This window comes from Branchiostoma lanceolatum, chromosome 14, assembly GCF_035083965.1.
Source record: "Branchiostoma lanceolatum isolate klBraLanc5 chromosome 14, klBraLanc5.hap2, whole genome shotgun sequence".
In the NCBI taxonomy this organism is placed as follows: domain Eukaryota; kingdom Metazoa; phylum Chordata; class Leptocardii; order Amphioxiformes; family Branchiostomatidae; genus Branchiostoma; species Branchiostoma lanceolatum.
The window spans coordinates 8,049,388-8,072,734 of record NC_089735.1 but is presented as its reverse complement, the minus strand read 5'-3'; the positions used below and the strand labels follow the sequence as shown (position 1 = coordinate 8,072,734).

The 23,347-nt window shown below is 42.1% G+C and overlaps 4 protein-coding genes and 1 non-coding gene across 6 annotated transcripts in view; 4 read left to right on the top strand and 1 right to left on the bottom strand.

Moving 5' to 3' along the window:
- Positions 1–1,842, bottom strand: part of LOC136449010 (sodium- and chloride-dependent GABA transporter 2-like) — a 32,866-nt gene extending 31,024 nt beyond the window's left edge. Inside the window, exons 1-2 of the mRNA XM_066448768.1 lie at positions 1,782–1,842; positions 1,169–1,312 (exon numbers count right to left, since the gene is read on the bottom strand). Of these exons, the coding sequence (XP_066304865.1) occupies positions 1,169–1,233 (65 nt within the window). The 5' untranslated portion in view covers positions 1,234–1,312; positions 1,782–1,842. The remainder of the gene's footprint in view (positions 1–1,168; positions 1,313–1,781) is intronic.
- Positions 1,843–1,855: 13 nt separating this feature from the next.
- LOC136449011 (CDGSH iron-sulfur domain-containing protein 2 homolog A) lies at positions 1,856–5,748 on the top strand. The gene is made up of 4 exons (XM_066448770.1): positions 1,856–1,990; positions 2,306–2,417; positions 3,145–3,241; positions 4,533–5,748. Exons 1-4 carry the CDS (start codon positions 1,894–1,896, stop codon positions 4,620–4,622), a joined length of 396 nt encoding a protein of 131 aa, XP_066304867.1. The 5' UTR covers positions 1,856–1,893; the 3' UTR covers positions 4,623–5,748.
- Positions 5,749–7,152: 1,404 nt separating this feature from the next.
- Positions 7,153–12,289, top strand: LOC136448129 (uncharacterized). The gene is made up of 2 exons (XM_066447281.1): positions 7,153–7,393; positions 11,159–12,289. The coding sequence occupies exon 2, from the start codon at positions 11,246–11,248 to the stop codon at positions 11,933–11,935; it is 690 nt and encodes a 229-aa protein (XP_066303378.1). The 5' UTR covers positions 7,153–7,393; positions 11,159–11,245; the 3' UTR covers positions 11,936–12,289.
- Positions 12,290–14,133: 1,844 nt separating this feature from the next.
- Positions 14,134–23,009, top strand: LOC136448126 (CMP-N-acetylneuraminate-beta-galactosamide-alpha-2,3-sialyltransferase 1-like). 2 transcript variants are annotated; one of them, XM_066447279.1, is made up of 8 exons: positions 14,134–14,393; positions 15,216–15,699; positions 16,579–16,750; positions 17,317–17,467; positions 18,101–18,209; positions 18,637–18,749; positions 19,267–19,452; positions 21,819–23,009. In XM_066447279.1, the coding sequence occupies exons 1-8, from the start codon at positions 14,266–14,268 to the stop codon at positions 21,958–21,960; spliced, it is 1,485 nt and encodes a 494-aa protein (XP_066303376.1). In that variant the 5' UTR covers positions 14,134–14,265; the 3' UTR covers positions 21,961–23,009. The 2 variants fall into 2 exon arrangements, with proteins under 2 accessions (XP_066303376.1, XP_066303375.1); XM_066447278.1 differs by lacking the exon at positions 21,819–23,009 and adding an exon at positions 19,865–20,515.
- Positions 16,790–16,862, top strand: Trnam-cau (transfer RNA methionine (anticodon CAU)). Its single transcript has one exon. It is a non-coding gene; the product is annotated as a tRNA-Met (tRNA).
- Positions 23,010–23,347: the final 338 nt, after the last annotated feature.

Genomic DNA, 23,347 nt, shown 5'->3' with positions numbered 1-23,347 from the left:
TTTCCATTTGGCGTCGCGGTGTTTGGCCCAACCCAGAGGTCCTGGGTTCGAATCCTGGGTCCCCTAATTTGTCCCGTTGACGCTGTGCACCTGGGAAAGGCACTTCATACGATTTTTCTCGCTCCACTCAGGTGAAAATGAGTACCTACCTTCGGTTAGGGACGTCCCTCGGATAGGACGGTACTGAATGGAAGTCCCTTGTTTGAGGAGAGCCACCTCTCACACGGTTAAAGATCCCACCACACTTATAAAAAAGAGCAAGGGTCCTTCCTGGTGTGAGTGGATCAAGTACATCTGTCCGAATATGCAGCTTGTATTCTTCAGTACAAACCTGATGTGTTACGCCTTGAGGTGGGGTACCGGGTGTATGCAATACAAACACAAACGAACACAGCTACATGTTTGCTTCTTATTGGTTCTTCCTATTGCTTGCCAAGGCTGGCCCGGGAGAAGGATTCTCGGCGAGTAATAAGAAAAAAATGTCATAAGAAGACGGTAACTTAAAAAAGAAAACAGCCGGAAGGAGTCTGCAACGAAGGCTATAACTCCGGGATAGCCAGGATCGGTCCGTTACTAAAGTCACACATTTTCCAAGCACACCTGGAACCGCCGAAATCAGACTCATGTCGGTTAACGCGTGTGTACCCTTGATCTAAAATGCTACGCATACATAAAGATAAAGGGTAAAGGTCACATGGCCGACGCTACATGTGCTCAAATAAACCAGTCCTACCACTAAAGTGCACTACTTCATGGGACACTGGACTGTCTATTACCATGTGACATCCACGTGGGCGCTACATTAATCTTAAATATTGCTATCAACACCCTTTTCTTCACTCATAAACACAACCTTGGTCCTAATTCACAGTTTTAATTTTCATACTCCGACTGCATGCATATCCCTTCTGGGTACCGTTGTTCTATGGCTTTTTGTGTGTGGCTAACTTTGAAGTGGGTTTGCGCACCGATTAAGCTTGGCCAGAACACACGAACCACGAGGATAACAACTCAACTTGATCAACAAAGAAGTCATGGGAAAGTTTGCCAGCCCGACCCAGGAGGTCTGTGCACCGGGGGAGGGGGTCCTTTCAGATTATGAAAGCATTCTCATCGAGGGTGATAGCGTTGTTTGTAGCTACATGTAATTAAAAGACACAGTTCTCACCCATTGTTCTCGTCCGGCGCAAGCGGAGAAGTTTCCGTGACGGTTCCGTCAACAGACAGTGACATGTTTTAAGTCACAACTTGTGGCAGCTCAACGGTTGTTGTTTCAACGTCTCGAGGTAATGCTTGCTACACCAACGTCCACCTGTAGATAACAGACAGCCCAGTTTTCAGGGGCTTACTAAGTTACTTTATGTCAATAAAAGGTAACATATTGGCCAGTTTATAAATGAGATACTACCACACTTCAATAGATATACGCTGTAGGCAATGTTGTTCTTGTTGGGAGGAATGCATCAATTACATGCTAAGGCACGGAGTCCCAAGGCAATGTCTTAGGTACTGTGGACATGTTACTACTTCCGGGGTTCAGTTCAATGCGTAAATTGAACCATTGTTGACCTTTCATCTCAAGCTCTTCTGATAAACCGTAAAGGCTCCGACCTTTTCTGCCCATATTTTTGCTTCCTTTTAAGCATCCTTCAAGTATTTCTGTTTTTTATTGGATAGGTTGCCTTACGTTTGGCCAACAATAACAGAAAAACTTGAATCTTGCATATATTGTCTACTATTTCCAAAAGTTCAAAGACAGCTAGGTGACTTTTCACTCATACCTTGTGCCTGTGGTGCTCTCGTTCTCAGGGGACGACCCTCGTTCCCTGTTTCATGAAATCTCGCGAGAGAGGACGTGAGTTTGGCGAGGCGATCGAGCTAAAAAAATCAAAGATGGAGTTCTTATCGAAGATTGTCCGTGTGCATGTTCCAGATTACCTAAACTCTGTGCCTATCCCGGACAGCTTCGGTGGTTTCTTGGACCTCACAGGTAGCCTTGATGGGTTGTTTATGTAATGCAGCTAAAAGCATGGGCTTTGCGTTTTACGTTTTCTAGCTGTAAAGAAGTTACAAAACCAACCTTCGACCTGTGTCCTTACTCCCACAAGTGATTAGGTCACGCCCCCCTCCCACTCAACATGGACATTCCAACATAACAAGGCGGTTTTAACCTCCTTGACATAACCAATGGACTAGTTCATCCTTGGAAATCATTTACTATGTTAACTGAGGGGACCATTCTAAAGATTCGTGAATAAATAAGTATTATAAATATTTTAGAGTGTTTTGTTTTGTCCTGTATTAGCTGGACAATGGCTGCACCTGTTTGCGTTCAGTGGCACGGTGGCGGCGGCGGTGTACATGTCTGTGAAACCGTACCTGGACAAGAAAGACCAGAAGGACCAGCTGGTTAATCTGTGAGTTCTAACATCCCAGACCTCCAACTTATTCCCTTTTCCTTGCAATCCTTCAAAATTTAGAAGAGTTGCAAGCTGTTCACACATTGAATGTCTGATCCTGTTCTTACTAGTATTTATGAAATTTGTTCTCTTGTTTGAATAAATTCCTTTGGTTGGTAACAAGCCTTCAATGAGTCCAGATGTCTTTTGTGTTTCTCGTTTTCTACAACAAGCCACAATGGGGTACAGTACCTTCATTTCAGGGCTGTCTCCAGCTTTGAATATTTTCTCCCTTGTACTCATTGTTTGAGAGCCCATGTTGTTAATTTTCATATCTAAATCTGTAATTCTAAACTGACAAAAATACATTTTATTTCATTACACATCAATTTCATGTACCAATGTGAAGATTTTTTTAATGGATAGGGTGGAATGTTTTTCTGTCCTAACAAGCAAATTTCTGTCCCTGGACGGAGGGACAGTTCTTGGAGACAGCCCTGCTTCATTGTTAGGAGCCCATCTTGTTAATTAATCATTGTTGTTTTAAGCAGACAAAAACACAGTTCATTTCTTTACGTAAATTTCATGTCCTAAAGTTTAGATATATTGGATGGATGGGGTGGAATTCTTTTCTGTCCCAACAATCAAATTTCCAGAACGGAGAGACAGGTCTTGGAGACAGCCCTGCTTCATTGTCTAAATGATCTCCTGTTTGGAATGTTTCTGAAATGTTGTTGTTCTCCAGCCGTATCCAGAAGGAGAGCAGTAAGGTTGTGAACATGGTGGATATCGAGGACCTGGGGAACAAAGTCTGCTACTGCCGCTGCTGGAGGTCTAAGAAGGTGAGGAAAAATTTTCTTCACTCCATAAAAAACTTCCTTCCTGGCTCATTGAATAATGATAATAGTCTTTATTGCATATTCCTGCCCAGATGGTAAAATAAACAGGGACATAGCTGATGTAGGAGTGCTTTAAAGACCCCCTTGAGAAGGGTAAAATTGTAAAAAGATTTGTATCCACTTGTGTTTTATTTTGTTCAGGTACAGGTACTTGTACATATGCAGCAGACATTCAGGTTTTTACCTGTACCTGATCACACAATTTTACAGGTACGGGTACAGGTACAGTTACAGGTACAGTTACATGTACAGTGTACCGGTATCCAGTCCTGGCCACCACAGTCCTGATCATACTCATACTCGTCAGTTACGAGAACATTCTTCGAACAGTGACTTAGAAAATGGTAGCGAAAATACGCACCTCCAAATTTTCGACGACTCCTGTCCGTCTTGTTCACGGAGTGGCCTAGTCTCGCGAGAACACGAGACTAGGCCGAGACTTGTGACGATCTTCTTGCCTCCCCCGCCTCCTTGCGGAGCAGGGGTAGGTAGGACTTGGGCAGCTCCCAACCTCCGGTACGGTTCATCCCAGCGCGTTCCAATTGGATGTGGACTGCCTCTTTGATCTTCCTATGAGCATTACGTGACTCTAAATCTACGATCTCTACGATGTCCTGGATTGGGCCGTTGGTGACTCTGTGTTTTGTTTTTAGTTCATGCTGGCTGAGTGCGGATATACCGTCACTACAGTCTATGGACTTTTGATGTTCCTCAGTCCGTTCTCCTAGGGACCTCTCTGTTTCACCCACATATGCCTCACCACACTGTTCACATGATATTTTGTAGATGACGCCACACCTCTCACTTGGAACTAAAGGGTCTTTCGGTCTGACTCATACTCGTACTTTCTTTTTGGCTCTCCACGTATCTTGATTGTTGTTCTTTTCAAACTTTTGCAACATGTTATGTTCCATTCTTGATATTTTGTTTAGCATGAACGAATCATGCTTCTAGCAGCCCTCCCATAGAGCCCCGAAGAGTGAAATTTTGAGTTCTACTGAGGTCACCTTTCCAAACTTGTCGCCAATTTGCTGACAAAAGAAATAAACATTTTTATCAAGATATCGAGACAATTATGCTGATGACTAATCTTTTTATTGTTTGTGTCTTCTGTTGTCTTTTCTATCATACTTTTTGTTCCCACAAACTGCTCGGTAGGCGCCAGTTTGGAAATGTGACCCTAGCATTGCACAGACTATATTTTTCATGCTTCCACAATGTCTTTGTGTTGTAGTTCCCTCTGTGCGATGGTTCCCATGCCAAGCACAACGAGGACACAGGAGATAATGTGGGACCTCTGGTGCTGAAGAGGAAGGATGTATAGTCACGCCCCTGCTGCCGCGCCCTGCTGCCACGCCCTCAGGCACTGCCTGTAGATTCAATAGCAATAACTAACCTGGGATAATTGGACAGAATTTACTTACACAGGGAACCAATGTCAATCAGTTTACTGTCTTTTACAAAACTATACCCTTGTCTCAAGGGGAACTTGGATTATTTCATGTCAGTTTGTGTGTGTGTGACATAAGTAGTTTTTTGCTGGTAACATTGATGTTTGTCTTCATTTGACATACTACCATTCAGTCAAGATAGGAATGATATTTGTGAAAAATAGAACAGTTTGGTAAGAGGTGCTATCGCTTGGTTACCTGCGTCTTCCCTATTTCTTTGCAATCATTTTTGAATATGAACATGACAGTACATATCTCTACTGCAACGTACTCTTCACATTGAAAATTATCCTGGTATCCAAACCCATTATAGCTGCCAAGTCTCTTTTGTCCCGCTGTTTGTGGAGAGGACAGAAGAGACTCGGGAGCTATGATATGTTTGGATAGCAGGCTAACTGAAAACCTGACATAACATTTGTCTAATGGTGGAAATAAGGTTATGATGCATGGAAAGCTTTATATATACTAACAAAGGTCAAGTTATCAATTATCATTAATGGGGAATGTTACTTTATATCTGATTTGCACAATTTCACAAGATTGTTTAGATAACAGTGTTGATATTATGAATATGAATCCTACACCACCCTCTTTAACTGGCCAATTCCTCTGAAAATACTCTCAGGTGCTATATGATGCACAAATTAAGAAGATTATTTATCAAAAATCATACTTTCGGTATCTTTAAAAAATAGAGAAATATTGTCTGCTATTGCTGTCTTTTTCTTGCATTAGAAGCAAAGAGCTTTTCATAACTTTTTTCTGGCAATTGGTTGCTTCAGTATTATAATTTATGCATGTCTTTGCTTGCAGAATAATTTAGTTTGTGGTGTTTTACAAAAGAGAAGATTGAATACATTTGTACCATTTCTATGTACCTTGCTTGCTACTGCTATCTGTAGACAAACTTCACAGGAAAGCTGAAGTGTAAATTACACAAACAGTCCTGTTCTTTGTAAGGATTGTTTGAACAAAATTGATTAAGCTACTTATATTCGATTTGCCTGGTTGTGTTTCATATCCTTGGGTACAAACTGTCAATGGTGATATGTACTGGTGTGGTACAGTTAGTTGAGCATGTACCAAAACAACATTGTGGGATTAAAAATTGAAAAAAAAAAAGTTTCTTACATTGTTTCTGTGTTGTTTGATAGATTGTATATGTGGCAAGAACCTTATTTTCGTTATTTAACATTGAAGTTATGCATATTAAGTGTCAAACCTTCATTTCCTACCCAGAACACTTTAAACTGAATGCATATACTAGCATACAGGGTGTGGAGTAAATGTGTTTTGTAAAAGTCGTGAAAAAATTGTGAAGCCAGTCAGAAATTTGGGAAAGTTTAATCAACAGTTACCAAAAAAACATAGGGAAAATTCTTTCTTTAGTAAACAATTACTTAGTTTTGCTTTTAATAATTGTACATTTGGTTCAATTAGTAGCAAGATATGGAGATAAGAGGTCAAGGTAATTTAGCATCGTGATTTAATGAATAGTGATACAGAATTTATATAGAACACATGGAATAACAGCAGAATGAGCAATATTAGTTCTATTTTGATCATCATTCTCAAACTCTGAAAGCATTAGAGGTCATCACAGCTATTTAACGTTAATCTAATTTTTATATTTTTCTCTTTTTTTGTTGTTGTAAAAGTAGAATATCAGACATTGCATTCCAGTAGCAAAGGCTTTCTTATACACAGTGAACATGTTTTTTTCCTGCTATAACGCACGACGCAGTATACATTTCGGCATGTGAAGCCTTCTTTCATGTAGACATACGTGTTCACGTACTTCTAAAGTATAAAGGGAAATGACATGTCAGCATTTCTCGGCAAAGGGCCGGATCAGAATTCCAAAGTCCACTAAGACCTTGCAGAATTAATCAACTGCTAAGCAAATAAACTAATAATATCAGGTGTATTAATAATATCAGGTGTCCGTACGTCACTATTGTTCGGCACTCTATCATAAATAGTTTCATCGCTGCCGTAATGCAAAGGATTCAGGAAACACTGTATGTACTCCTTTTGGTCAGAGTGTCATACCAATACCAAACGCTCATCAGAGTCATCACTTTCGTAATTTGCAATTTTATTTTAGTCCGCAAGATGTCGCTGCAACAATCACACAGTGCACTTTGCCCTCCCCAAACTAGGAGTGACCTCCTTTGGTAAACGGGGAGGGGCAGGTTACATACAGTTTGAAATAAAGAGACCTGGGCAGGGGGTTACCAATGTATACAAAAGGGATATGATCCGTGATGAATTTTATCATCTTTGATATTGATAGATAGTGATATTTTGACCGGTATCAATAAGATGTACAGACCGGTAAAATGTCCCCAGAATGGGCTGAGTGGTATCGCCCAAACCGCTGATCACGTTCCTTTCACGTGCACACCCAGGGTGGGTGTAACCCGACCTCGTGTAAACAACAACACCACGTAACAGAGTTCCCCACCAGAACAGATTCATTACGGACTGCCACCCCCTCAAGTGCGTCAGGCACAAGGCAGGGGCGGTGTACCAAAGGAAGAGACACAGCCATACGCACGTAATCGGCGCTGTTACAATAACATGGTGAACTCCTCAAAATCTCCGACTCAAAAGAACTGTCTGCTGTTAGACAACCTTTGAGGTGAGTGCCTAAGGTCTTGAAAATATGAGACTTCCTATGTAATGTAGTGCAGAATCTTCGGTCGGGTAGGCATATCTTTATCATCTTGTTTCCTCGGTGTATCCTTCCTGTTGTTTATGTGCCTTTACTTTTCCACAGTCTCTCTACTTTGATCATGTATGAAAGATGTAACAAAACAAGTTCAACCGATAAAAAGTTAGCACAAATTGGAAAGAGAGCGAAAAACAAGGAAGATATCTGCAGCCTCAGACACGGGATATGCCACTTCCTCCAGAAAAAAGGCGTAGTCAGTTCACCATGATGCCTCAACTTTCCTATACACTCAGTAGTGTAAACAAGAAACTTTGGTTTGTAGGAATGAGTTGTGCCATGATGTTGCTGTTCAGTCTCCTAAGAATACGTTTATCAAAAGCTAAGGCTTCGTAGACTTTAAGTAGCATCTTCTTAATTGGCCGAAATAATAATACAATACAGTGTATTAGATTCACATTACTCTGGGCACCTACAACAAGTTAAAAACTGAAATCTGTCTTTTTTTCGTTCTGTTTTTCAAGCAAACCACACGTCTAATTTATAGGTGATTAGTTCTCGTTTACCTTTGCATAATGCCGGACCTCGAGAGCTATTGACATTCTTTCATTCTTGAGCCCATTCTTCAAGATGCGGATTAAATAGTTCAATGTAGGTCACCAGTCAATACATTCCAGTGGCTTCAGAAAGAAGCGGTACATAATACAGCCGTGAATCGGCGAAGAGACCATTGTGATTGGTGAATAGCAGAACGCAGAGTTGGTAGCGATTCCCACGCCAACTATCCCCCACCCCCCGCCATGGCACCCAACCTAGGGGACATTCCGATCGAGGCAACCCTGCATGTCGTCAAGATTTCCTTAGATTAGGACCGTATTTATATATTTGACAGGGGACTTTGAATACTTGGAGTAATCCGAAGTGCAAACGTATTCAGTTCGTTAAGAAGAGGAATAAAATCTTGTTTGAATAGGCATTAGTAAAGTTGTAATCGGCAAATGCAATTCTTATTTCTGATTACTAGCATGGATAAACTGCAAATTTTGTATTTGTATGGGGAATCTTGGTCTCTGAATGAAATAAATTGAAACGTACTGATTTTTGTAAGGAAAGCTTAAAGATAAAGTGTGCACGGGGCGATCCCTGGCCGATGATAACAACCACCTGTTTTACATACGGGTTGATTGACAATTCGCTACGCCTGCCCTTTGATATGGGGGAGTTTTATTTACTGTCAACATTTTAATTGAATCAAAATTAATCATTATCATTTCCTCAATTGCGGAAAGCGCAAAGTGCGAATGACCACTTCGTTTGTTTATTTTTACCTAGCTCTCAGTGCATGCAACATCATTTGTTTGCGACGTTAGTGAAATGTCCGATATGTGTCAGTGGTTTGGCCTGGTCTTTTTCGTCTGTCAGCATAATAGTGTTGACAAATTCCTTTGCACCCATTCACAGAATGACCTTGCTTTGGGTTTCAACAACAAAATTATTTTGCGGTCACATTCGTATAACGTCATATACTATTTTGATGTTATACAATTTTCAAGCAGGAAAGAACTAAAGGATCCAAAACACCCTTTTCTGTAACAAGACACGTCATCTGTAATTTCGTGCTACATATGCACGACGTACTAACGCAAGAATGCCTTCAGTTTGCGATTGTACGACGATCGTACAACAAATGTGCCCGGCCTTTATGGTATGTTACATCAACGAAACAAGGATAATAACTTGAATAAGAAGTTCAAGAAGAAGACGATGTTTTTATCATTCAGGGGCTACCAACAAGGGCCAAGTTCAAGCGGAACTGTACAGAAGTTCAACCATGCTCCCCTGAATCCGCCTACGTACATTCCTTCAGTATTAAACATTTCTTTCCGGTCAGATGCCGTAACTCATTCTGTATTATAGCTTACCACCGAGAATCAGGTATCACAAAGGTTCCGCCATGGTCAGTGTGATTCAAAGCTGCATTCCTGGGGTGTGTTTCAACTTCAAGGCTGAATTGTCACAGAGGGTGTACGATTACGTGCGAGAGTTATTGCGTTGACAGAATAGGTGACTCACGTGGAAAAGTCTACATAGACATTGGTGACTGATGAAGTGAACTGGCGAGTACAGTGTGTAATGTTAGTGTTGTTTTTTTAAGTTTGTAGTGAACAAAAAGATATAGAAAAAACGGCAAAGTAATTTCTACAACGTATTAGTGGAAACTGCAATAGTTCGTGCTGCTTTGTTGAAGAGTTTTCAAGCTCACTCGTTCGGAAATCATCCATTCCTCGGCGTTCAAAGAGGAGCGCACGCCATGACGGCTGCTCGCGGCAACACTGACAAAACACCCGTAAACATGTTGACACGGCGTGCCTATCGCCTCGCCACCGCTATACAAAACTACTCAATTATAACGTGTTTAGATTTCTGGCTATAATAGTGCGTAGTTCACCTTTCTTACAAGTTCTACCACATCTATATTCGCACCATTACACAAACTTGACTTTGTCTTCATTGACAAAACTTTATGAGCGAGACAAGAACGTGAAAGTGTGTTTGCAAGTTAAAAGTGTTTGTCTAGGGATGAAAGGTACTTAGTAGACTTGGTCAATGACAGACAAGAAAGGAACTATGTCAGACAGTCTGTACATAGAAGGTCCGAAGTGTTTAGGCACGAATACGGTACATTAGATATGACTTGGTCTCAGTATTCAGAAATTGGTCAGTAGCACCATAGAATGCCTTTGTTTATAGATATAAATCCTCCTGAAATCATAACATATTTCTCGTTCATGGTATGACATTCTTAAGTGCAAGAAATACTTTGTCATGAGCTAAGAGGTAATGATCTGTGTTTGAAAAACAATATCATTGCGTCACAGAATGGTTAAAGTGACACACCCTCTGGGTTGGGGGAGGAACAAAAAGATTGAGGTACCACGAAACTCAAAACTTGTGATGTACGCGAGATATTGTTGCGTTCTACTGTTTGGGCTTCTCTGGTTACTACTAGGAAGGAGGTTAAAAAATCGCTTTGCTACTAGAAAGTATCTCTGACAACTATTGATAACGAGATCATTGCCCGTTATATTCGGTCAGACGACAGCCAATCCCGACGCGTAATTCCGTTTTCTGTCATTACGTCACCCTATTGAAATACTAGTACAGTATTGGAAAGTTCTCGACCTCCGATTCAAACACTTGTCGCAACCCAGATGTGTCAAACGGTCTAAAATCAAACTACGGCGCCCTGTCCCCTCAACCCCACACTCCACACATACTTAACTCTACTCGTTAATTCATGAAGACCGCCACTCATGTCAAAACTATGTCAGGTGGAAGTAAACACTGGCGTGTAGGCCTCTCAACATAACACCTGTCATGTAAGAGGTGGGAACACCCATACTCTACCTTTCACACACAGTGCTACAATTCTACAGGCCACTCGTTCTACAGATGGTCGCGTCTGCATGACGACTTCAATGCTCTACAAATAGGCGTATATAACGGTCATTTTGATTTACGTCAGAACCTGAAGGACATGTTATGATAACTACACAATTTGAACGCAAATTTTACCACAGGGATAAAAGTACAGGTACTATGACTTCACATCTGATTCTTTCCTTACCTGTATTGCTATCACGTTATTGTAGCTGTTGTTATGTGAATCTTGTATTGGTTGTTCTTTGATTTATTTGTATTTATTCCGTTTTTGTTGTTGTGTTTTTCTGACAGACTTCAGCAACGATTGGGAGACCTGTCCTTGCTACCATTCCGGTTGCATTTCAACTCCTTGGATAGACGCCCCGTGACCACCTGACCATGAGTCTACTGGAAAAACTTTTCCACCTCAGAGGGATGACTGGAAACCGTCCTACCATCGACCAACACGGGCTATTCACCAGCATTCAGATGAGTAAGAAACTGTTGTCCGACAAACTGGCGGTGAAAGAACCGTGGCGACAAAACAAGAAACCGCACCAGTGCAAAGTCTGCCTGTACACCAACGAATCGAGCCCTTTTCTGGTTTGTTACGACAGCTCTGGACACAGACCCAGGGCAAGGATTGAGCTCTTCGGAACCAAGGTGGTCACTTGTGGTGAGAACTCCTTCAAACTGTGCAACGAGGAAGGTTCCGATGTCTACTTCTTCCAAACAGACGGGAGATCGAAAAGGGACGAGTGGGTGAAAGCTCTGAAGGAACAGTGCGAGCGAGAGCTCAGTCCAGACGGAGAGGAATCGGTGCGTCTGAGCAAAAAGATCATGGAGGTACGACAACGCGTCAAGTCGCAAAAAATGTCGGAGCTCGAGAACAACAACAACAGCAGCAAGCCTATAAAGACATTGCCAGTCACCCCTGAGGATGGCAGACAAAGAAGCGTACCGCACTTGAAAAAGAACGCCAGACTTGCTAAGCGAAGGCCGCACATCGAAAAGGCCAAGAAAGAAGCCGCACTAGCAAACAAAAGCTTGCCGTTTTCTGAGTATTTTGTGAGCATGCCTGACTCGTAGTAGTTCAATGGACTCTCTTCAACTTAGGCGTGGCTATTTCTAGAGGCCTGAGTATTTTACACGTGTCATCGATATTTGTTGCTGGCAAATAACAATGCAGTACTTACACCAACGTGTGTGCGACGAAAACGCATTATATAACGTTAGCATTAGAGATTACACGAACGAGACAATGCAACTTTTTTCTCACTTGTATTGCACATTTATCTAATAATCTAACCAAGATTAACTGGAACAACGTCACTGATATTTGTATTCACAAAGCGGTATTCACCAAATGTACAAATCTATGTCTAATGTGTAGAGAATTGAGGCAATAAACTGACCGTGGCTTGCACAGAAGACTGACAAACAGCGATGTGGTTGTCACCTGTCTAGTTATAATAGTCACTGAGATTGAGTTTATTAGGATCCACAATTAGCTTAACAGCTACTCTTCCTGTGGTCTCTCCTACCAAAACGCAGCCATATGTTTGAACCTGATGATTCGATGTATGATTCGAACTAAGACCCCGTTCACACTCATTTTTTTCAATCGCGATTGAAGTATAATCGCGATTGTTCGATCCGATCGCGATTGAACGCAAAGAAACTTTTGCGTTCACACTGCTTTTCGCCAAGTGGATTAAAGTACGCCGTGATCCGATCGCGATTGAAGCACGATTGAAGCATGCTATCGGCGATCATCTGGTAAATGTTGTTGTTGTTGTTGTTGTTGTTGTTGTCCTTGTTTTGTGTCTATTTTTCCGCTAGACATTGTCACTTGGTGCGGTAAATGTCCCTCTTTCGGTGACATTTCCCCAGTTTCGCCTGCACCTCCTCTCTCCCCCAGATTGCGATGAGGACCCTGGTCTCCTCATCGCGCCATCTGCCACCAGCTGAAGTTGCTGACGGAGTTTTATTCTTCTTCTTGGGCATTGTTGACGATGAAAAGCTGTTGTTGTTGTAAGAGAGCGATCTGACGTGCGGCTTGGGTTTGTTTTCCCGCGCGATGCGAACTATGACCCCACGTACCCGCATGTATGACCTCCCACCCCCGGAACCAGCCGAAATCTCCGCCGATCGCGATGGAATGAATCGTAGTTGTGTTCACACTCAAAATTTGATAGGATTGGATTGGATCCGATCACGATTAATCCAATCAAACTACCTCCGGAGGTAGTTACAATCCAATCGCGATTGGATCGTTTTGGATCGTTCCAATCGCGATTGGGAGCGTTCACACTGAAAAAATCAATCGCGATCGGATCGATTCAATCGCGATTATACTTCAATCGCGATTGAAAAAAATGAGTGTGAACGGGGTCTAAGTATCTATTGGCAAAGTTTTAAAATGAGCGACAGGCGTCAAGATAAAAAAAAATATGCACAAAACAATCTACATACAAGAAATGTATGAATTTCTAACAGGAGAGTCCCTTATGTACGTACGTACATATGCGTATGAAAGCTACGTTTATATGAATATATCTAAAGTGTCATATACAACAGGTGGTTCGACCACAAGATATAGAATACGCAAATCAGCAGCGACATCTAGCGACTTCTGATAGATCTTGTCTACAGCGCAGTCAACATTATAGAGACGCTCCTTTTCTGACTTCAAGTATGATTCAGGAACTGTGTACTTGGGATTGAATTACTTACAAGGTTGGATAATAATTACGATCACTAGCGACTTCCTGTACACTAATTATACTACGTCAATCATGCCTAGCCTGAAGACAGGGTAGTGCCATCATGTGCCTTTTCATCAACGGAACTGCGCCCTGTTTTATTTAGAATACGGTATTGAAAAGACCCTGTCCCTGACGATACGCCCTATTTGTAAAATTTATAGACATTAACGTCATAGAAATATGTCAAATTAAACAAATGTCGACAGCAAAACGCCCAACCCCTGATTGTAGATGTCTTCGTCACAGTTCAAAGAACCGGTCAAACCAGTTTTCTCGAGGTCAACCAATCGACTGAAAATGTCTCACCTAGGGGTTTCTGGTGGTATCGTTCAGAGAAGATTTCAATTGTGTTTGCCTAAAATGTCCAAGCACAAATGACGGAAATGAAGTAGATTAGTATATGCCATTCCATCGTCTTCTATATATGAATTATCTTACATAGTAGCAGAAATAGTAGGTCATTTAGTAAAACAACAACACAATAACGGTGGACAGCTAAACTCCATGCAGACCCTTCGGGGGTAGATAGTCTAATCGCACCCTGGAGGCAACACGAAGCGTAAAGCAACACGTCTGAGAAAAGGTGTCCAGCCATTCAAAATGTGGGCATACATGTACATCACATAAACTAGTTTGTACGTATGAATCAGAATGCTGCGGTTTCTCAGAAGACGAAGTCGACGCCTTCGGAAGGTTGGGGCTTTCCTATCCATGTTCTTGGCGACAGCAATGATAATAACACTGAGGGACGAGCTGATTACAATCACAGGGCCGATCAGGTATTTAACACACACATACAAACACACGCAAGTCTCATAGTGGTAAGTTCCAACCAATACTGATACAGAATGTTAGTGGCAGAGGCGATACGTTGCTGTATAGTCTTAATGGGCAGTGAGTGCTCTCGAAGTAAACCTGAGTTCCACATATTTTTGTACATGAGAAAGTTCAGCAAAGTGAAGAGATTTTGATTACCATTACACTGGCAAGTGGGAAACTTGACACGTTGACATTATAGCTGCAATTCATTTCAAGGATGATAGACGTCGCTTCACGAGGACATCTAGCTGCATACTAGTTCAGTTGATTTAAGAGTATTACTCAAATCTGGACGAAACATATTCTGATATCGTCGGGCCATATTGTCCAGCTAACAGTGCTGTGAATAAACGCTAGGTTCTCTTATCAACCTCCTCTGACTGAGAGCACACTTACAGCGCTTGAATTATTGATGTCCAAGTCTCTCTTTAGAGCATTCTCCTGTCCCAAGAGACAGTGTCGTGATTGTCCCATATTTGATTTTAACGACATCAGATGGTTTTTGCCAATTTTTGTCATGCAGCTTTTACAGATCATAGCGGGGAACAAATTGTAAAAGAAATAGCCACAGCATTCGATACTCTGATTAGTCTGATACTATGCGAAAGGACAATGACTCTAATGGTCCTTTAAGCAAACAAAAAATCATTTCTCTTGTCATTGGTTATTTTGAAAACCCTTTATAACATTAGTGTTTGGCATATGGATGCCTATATACTTCATATCTTCGCATGAGAGTGTGGATGTGCTGTATCAAAAAATTCAACCATGTTTTTTTTCAGATCTAGACAAGAAATTTTAGATTTGCGCCACCAAAACGCACCCAGACCTTCGGAGGAGTCAACCTACGAGCACCTTCATCACATAGCCTGGATCATCAACCACGATCACTTCACCGACGATCACGACTCTGCCGAACTCCTCCAAAACATCGTCAAACAAATCCTGGCCAACAAGGACGAACCGGAAGGGCAAACTTTGCAGACAATCGCAAAGCTGTACAATTTCACCGACGACGACTTGCACATAGAGGGCGTGACACTGAGTGAAGTCATTGCGTTGATTAGTGAGGGAGTAGAGGTAGGAGAAAACTATGACATCACTGTGGACCGATTGGAGAGGGTTCTGAGGGAAGGGACGGAGTATGAGGAGGATGTAGGTGACGTCATTTCCGGTCGCGCTTTGGGGCACATCTTGCCAAAGGTTGACAAGAAATGGAGATATCACGATTTGTCGTTTGCAAAGGATCCGAACCGTAAACCGTCTGTAAGGTGGTTTTATTACTTTCTCCAATAGCCGTTTGTTAATATGTGTGCGTGTTTGTGGACAGCATAACTCAAGCAGCTGTGGATGATGGGCACTAGGCCGTGGTCGTGGTTTTTGAGTGGTAGATACCTCTTGGGGCAGAGAATAAGTGGTGCATGATTGGGCCCCCTAGCGGCTTTTAAAAACTGCTGGTGCCAATTTTGTTTCGGACTTTGAAAGAGAATAACACAAGAAATGGTTGACGGATAGTCATGATTATTGGCATGGAGATCACGACGATTTACATGATTAGATACTAGGTATGCGAATCAGGAGCTTATTTGCATAATTAAGAGCAAAGTTTATCATTGAGGACTAAAAGCATTATATACGCTTCTGCGGTGTGTAGTAAGGTTAACTAAGTAACTACAAGATAGCTGTTTTAGCATGAGTGTTTCAGCTGCTATATCATCAGTGGCCGACAATTGTTGTAACTCTTCTATTTCCACCTTGCACATCAAGAACGCCACGTTAAAAAAAAAGTACAACTTTTCAAGAGTTTCTTAAACACCTGCATATCTGAAGTGTACATACCTCGTGGATTAGATATGCACAGCAGTAATCTCAATTTTTTTCAGAAATGATGTGGTGGTCTATTGTACCTGGTGGAATTATGAGAGTCAACGTTAATAGCCTAGTACTCTGCTTCATAAATGTGTTTTGTAATCAATACAGGGTCATTTCCACGCAATATCATCGAAGCCTTACACATCAACATATAACATCCTGTAAACAAGGTGTAAATGTTGTTAGGGTAGGGTAAAAATTGAATACCTACCTGGACAGTTAGTGTACTTTGTATGATGTCATACTTCATTTTCTTGTCCCACCCATGAACAGAGGTGTCCTTCCAGTCTGCGCCACAAGGGGGCGTCTTCATCCTGGTTTAACGGCAGGTTCAGGGATGACGTCAAGGTGTTCGCAGACAAAGACGATCTCCTGGAGGAAAACTACAAAAAGCTGTGCGAGAGATTTCCGCTGCCGTTTGGGTATAAGAAGGAAAATAAAACATGTGAGTCTTCCTATTTTTTGTGCCCCACGTTATACATCTGCCTCCTTAGCGCAGTAGGCAGCGCGTCAGTCTCATAATCTGAAGGTCGTGAGTTCGATCCTCACAGGGGGCATGATTTTTTTTCCTTTGTGTATGTATGCATGGTCGATTGCTACTCTCCAAGCAAAGATTAGGCTCCATCTCGTTTTTGGCGTCTTTCCAGGCGTGTTTTTTTTGTGTCAGTTTGTTTTTGGTCGTTGGCGCACAAAAAGGAAACCTGACAAAGTAGAAAGCCCAACAAAAACGCATAAAAGGCGGCGAGGGATAGGCTCCACGTTCCAATACCGTAGATATGGTAGTAACTTTATTGCACAACAATTGTACAAATAGATAGATAACAATCTACTGCCACTTCGGCCTTAAAAAGGGCCTTGAAATGGGAATTTTCACTTAGTAATCCCCGCGACCTCCTCGGTGCAATCCTGCGGCATTCCGCTGGGGGCGTAATCGCGATATCCTTTATGTTCGGTTACGAAGTTCTTCGCAATACCGGGTCATTGTTTCATCATTGTGTGTTCCTTCCTCAGTTCTTGAGCAGATTTTGAACACAATCACGACGCCTGATGTGTTCGGCGAGCCGAGGAAGGACTGTATCCGCTGCGCGGTGGTGGGGACAGGGGGGCAGATGAAGGGGTCGGGGAAAGGAAAGGAGATAGACGCACACGACTACGTCTTCAGGTAAGCGTTTGTCTACTTACCTTTCTCTTAATCTTTTTTAAAGCCATTTTTCCTCCTGCATGTACACCGTTAAGGATTGCGAGACTGTCACGATATAATTTTATCAACATCAAGTGAAGCAAACAGTCGATGAACAACATACAATCAAGTTTTAAAGAGACTATAACGTTATACAAGTTAATATACAAAAAGGATCGCTTTCCGAGGATGTAGTAACCAGGTCATGAGTTTGAAGATTTGCCAGAATATTATATTTGATAAAAGTTATCTTCAGCTGACCATTTTCAAATTCCGAGGATCCAGAGGGCGGCTCGAGCTTCGAACCCCGCTTGTGCATGCTCTGAGGGCTGCATTAGTCCTTTCGGATGGTCACGTAAAGCCGTCGGCCCAGTGTATGACGGAACTTCAGGCGTAGCCTCAAGCGTAGATTACAAACCTCTGCATGTAAAAGAAGCCAATACACAAATCAAGAGAGTGGGGTGATCCGGTATCTTTGGCTAAAACGATGACGCAAGCCGTAGCGAAGCAAAGTTGCAAGTGTGGCTTCACTACGGGCTTAACGTTTTAGTAGCAAAAGCACCGTGCTTCACCTCAGTTGAGGATGACTGCTTTACCTTTGTCTTGTCTGTACAGAGTGAACAACGCCCACACAGAAGAGAAGTACTCAGCCGACGTGGGAAACAGAACGTCCTTCTACACATTCTACCCAGAATCACAGAAAATCCAGCTGGTGGCTAAAGCGGTGAGATACTAGTAGATGTATTTATTTATTAGTTCGGCATATAATTTCAATGTAACGTTACATGCCACGGTTGCCCAACTACCCGGAGGCTACTAGTATTACTAGGGGCAAACCCTGGGAAAAAAACATAGTCATTACGTTAAACACACAATCAGTAAGGTTAAAAGTTAGCATAAATATAAACATTGTATTATGCATATTGTGCACATATCAAGAATATTATGCATCACAGATTAAAACTACGTTCAAGAATATTGATGCGAGCGTGCGAAAAAAAGAGCCAAATACAGTATGGTTGAAGACTAGTTTTTCGGAAACGGACGAAAATTGATACGCGCGCGAATGTCATCCATATACATGTAAGTGAATACTGTGTGGCATAAGTTGAAGAAAAAAAGAGTTTAAGATTTTACTTTTGATCTCCTAGAATCCAGTGCGAGTGTTCGCCCCCTTCAAGAAGTGGGACCTGCACTACTTGGCGAACAAGCTGCTCTATGGAAAGATCGCTCCTCCTTACTGCAAAAACATGTCCAAATGCTGGTAAGACTTTTGCGATTTCTGAGGGCATTCGTGCCTGTATGTACCGGTGACATGCCCAGTATGCGTTGTTCCAGCACAATAAAGAGTTCGAAGATCTCACACCTCCCTGAAGTATTCAGATTTTCTCGTTTGTCTCGTTGCCGTTCATAATTTATGCAAATAAGGTTACACGTGTCCGTCGATCACTTCCTGTTAGTCTACAGTGAACGTAACATATTGAAAAGTATGCTGTTTTAGTAACTGCGAAAACACAAACGGACAAACCAAAAGCAATACCTTCACTTGAATTAGTAGACTCTTCCATTGACCTCATGACCTGGAATGTCTGAAACTGTTCCTACTTACTCACTGCCACTCTACTGACAGTGTAAGTGTATTCAGATAACTATGGACACACAAGAGTATTACAAACAGACCCACCACAAGGTGTCATGACCACATGAACGTTCTACTTATTGTAGATGATGGTCTCTTGAATTATCATGTATGTCGCTAAGAGAAATATTTTTGATTGCAGGAAACCGAAAGAGCCGGATCTAAACAGAACCAACGTAAAAATGCTCCACCCAGATTTCATGCGCTACATCTACGCCAATTTTCTCAACGCCACAGGGGCGAGGCCGACCACCGGCGCCATGACTGCGTTCATAGCCATACAACTGTGCGACAACGTGGGCCTGTACGGGTATGGGTACGACACACGGTGAGAAATACATTAGCATTGAATTATATGACGCAGGGCTTCTTACAGAAAGAGGCAAGGGTTTAGAGGCTCGGAAAAGGTGTACCAGATGCTTGTAATGGCTTCAGCAGAGGTTTGTAAAGGCTTAATCAGAGCTTCAGACTTCGAAAGGGTGTAGCAGAGTCTTTGGCCTATGCTTATAAAGGGTTTTTGCAGAGGTGTGCAAAGGCGTTGGCAGAGGCTTCGGCGGAGGCTTAGACACGTGTAGAGGCTTGGAAGGGTTTTTTAGCTGAAGCTTGGAAAGTGCTGTGTCAGAGGCTTGGCCATGGAGGGAACGGTGTAGGACAGTTCCTGCGGTGTCGCTCTAGGCTTTCGTAGATGCCAATCATGTCGCTGCCCCCTACATGTCATCTACTGTCTATTTACTCCACAGCTACACTCTTCACTACTACGATAAGAACAAGTTCAACGCCAGCAACCCCTGGCAGAACTTTACGTCATGTCACGACTATGACAACGAGAGAAAAATGTGGACACGTCTCAGTAAAGAAGGAATCATTTACTGGTATAAAAGAGAATGACATCGCGTAACAATAGAATCGACACTGCTGTCCAGCTATCGACTATGTACAACAGTTTCTTGTGGGAGAATAAACATTGCAAGGCAAAAGAACTCTATAGCGAATTTCGATGTAGAAATGTTAATGTATTATCTCTGCAAATATCGAAAAAGCTAAAATATAGAAGTGCCAGGCTGCCATTATGGGCGACCGCGGAAAATTCATGATTTTTGTGACAACGACTTCTTTTATGTTCTACAGAGAAAGCCGTTTTGTTTTATTCTGGCAGCATTTGCTAACTTTTAACTTAAACCCTATCATATTTATAATTCATGCGATGTATACAAGCATACCTGATTATATGATCTCATATGATAAGAATGATATATATCGATGAAAGGAATCAATGGTTTCATTTGACAATTTATAATTCCGAATTATTCAGACGTTATTCAGCGTGACACACCAGCTTCACAGACAGTTTTTTTATTTCCTGGATCTTACAATAAAACATAATAAATTCAGTTAATATCATGGTTTTTGTGGTAAGTAAACAGTGAAGGAAAAAGCACACATGTTTATTGCGTTCCTTTTCAGTTCGAGTTACAGAGGAACAGCTATTCTTGCTGACCATCTCAAGCATTACTATTCATACATTATATGAAGAATCCGTTTGCTTCTATATGATGCCAAATATGTTGCTGTAGTGGAGGAATATATTCGTTCAGACCCTTGTAGTGCTAAGTGGCATATATGGCAGCAACTTTCCTTGCTGTTTCTGTAGCAGAGAAAATTTTACAGGGAGGGGTTGTTAGTCCTTCCCTTTTAACGTGTCGATTCACCTCCTCGAACACCGGACCCACATTTTGCGTCCCTAGCTTCCGAAAGACGGGTGCGGCCTAGCCCCAACCGAGATTTCCGCTCCCAGGATTGAACCGGGGTCTCCCAGGTAGCAACTAATTGGAACCAGGAGCTCAACTATGAAGCTGCTTCCAGTTGAGCTGTAGGGTCATACACGGGGGAATATACATAAATTGTATATCCTTTTCAAGAAGAATTGTCATCAGTGAAAAGCAGTGAATACTTGCCCCTTCCATGGCGCTTTCAAGGCCAGGTGACGGTATGGCTACGTACGCCGGGTACGGGGAATGGGTACGATACACGGTGAGGACCATGTCATAGTGAGACATGTTATTCATAATCTTGGTATCTATTACCAGGCATGTAAAGGCTTTAACATATGCTTGTAAAGGCTATAGCAGAGGTTCGTAGAGGCTTTAGCAGATGCTTTTAAGGCTTCAGCAGATGTTCAAAAGCTTTAGCAGATGTTTGTAAGGCTTAGCAGAGGTTCAAAACCTTTAGCAGATGCTTTTAAGGCTTCAGCAGATGTTCAAAAGCTTTAGCAGATGTTTGTAAGGCTTAGCAGAGGTTCAAAACCTCTAGCAGATGCTTGAGAAGGCTTTGGCAGAGGTGGATGTAAAATGCGTACACAATTTAAGTAGTACTAGTAACACTTACATAATGACTTACGTAATCTCCAAGCAGAACAAATGTTTTTTAACACATATGTAATCTCCAAGCAGATATAGGGGGGGGGTCGTCACGTTTTCTTAGCTGCACTTTTCTGTGTGAAACTCAACGCTTTTCAAAAAGGGCAGCTATCAAAACGTAACGATTTATCCACCCCAACATCTGCTTGGAGATTAAGCAGGTGTTACAAAAATCCTGTTCTGTTTCACCCTCGAGTCAATGGACGCCACCATGTTGACTTGTGACGTCATGAATCGGCCATACTGTTGTCTACTTACTCTTCTCTTTCCTCCCCAGTTACACCCTTCACTACTACGATAAGAACAAGTTCAACGTCAGCAAACCGTGGAGAGGGGCCTGTCACGACTACAACAACGAGAGAGAACTGTGGACACGGCTAAGTCGAGAGGGGGTCATCAACTGGTTTCAAAGAGACTGACCGCGAGTAGAATAAATTTCCCAACCGCTGTCTTGTCAAATGTTCCAACGGCCATCAAAGCTATAAATTACGCCCTCTCCATTACATCACATCTCAACAGACGACACAGCGAGTCTGTAACGCCCCATGACGATCACATTCCAACTGAAACAACATGGCGACCCTGTGACGTCATAATTCAAGATGGCGGTCCCCCACAAGCCAACGGATTCAACATAGGTTGTGCTACGCAAACCTGTAATAACCTCCAGGCTCAGTTATGGACTTTTGTGACTTTATCAATTTACTAGTATGGCCTGTTGGAAACTGGTGAACTATGGAAAGGACTTGTTCAGATGGCAGCCTGGTTTGAAGCGTATTTCTTTAAGAGAAAAATCGTTCGGTGTATTGGGCTGTGCCCATCTCTGAATCTATAGCTATGCATTATTTCCTAGTTGTAAACTAGGAAAGAGTAGTATTAAAAGTCTTTGATCCAGCCTGTATCCACCAGACTACTGCACTGGATTCGAAGTGTGTAACTTCGAAAAAACAACACATCTGAAGCTCGAGTAAAGATGTGCCCTTTGCTCCAGAGACTGTTGTTTTGATACATCAGTTTCGTCACACGGATTTCTTCTGTTTTACAAGAGAAAATTGTACCGGTTCTGTGCAATATCCACCTCAGCCATAATGCGCCAGGTATTTGAACTGGTAACGGCACAGTGATACTGTGTTCAAGTGATTTATTCATTTACTGACTTGTTCGGCAATTGTGGAGCATCCTCTCTTAGCTAGGATGGACTAATCTATGGCGTACGATTCTGATCGTATAGGGATATCTATATGTGCTATAATTGATTTGCGCGTTCGCTGCAGCTAAGAAAAATAAAACATTTTACTAGAAAAATAATTGTCCGAAGCTTCTTTGATTTGTACATTAGAAAGTGACTTCACAACGAAACAATGAATCTATTTGCGGAAGTGAGTGTTCACATACGAAATTCTGCAAACTAGATGTAAAAGACACTCAAGGCCGTTCCTTGTGAATTAGAAGTACCTATGACAGGTAATTTCGTCATTTTCTATTTTCAGTTTTTTTGTATCATCGAAAATATGTAACAAAGCAGACATAATCTGTAATTATTATGAATAACTGCTGGGACACAGGGAAAGGTAACTCAATCTTATAGCTGGTGGTTCAGTCATAGCCTTAGTCCGCTACCCAAGCTTGGCGAGGTGCGGAGCTTGGATAGCGGACTAATGCTAGGGTCACATTTCCAAGCCGGGGCCCGGCCGGGCAGCTTGCGGGAACGAAAACTATGATATAGGAGACAACAAAACACACAAAACTCTTAGAAATTATTCCTTGGCATACGCTATGTATGTACTTGATATGCAGCTTTTATTC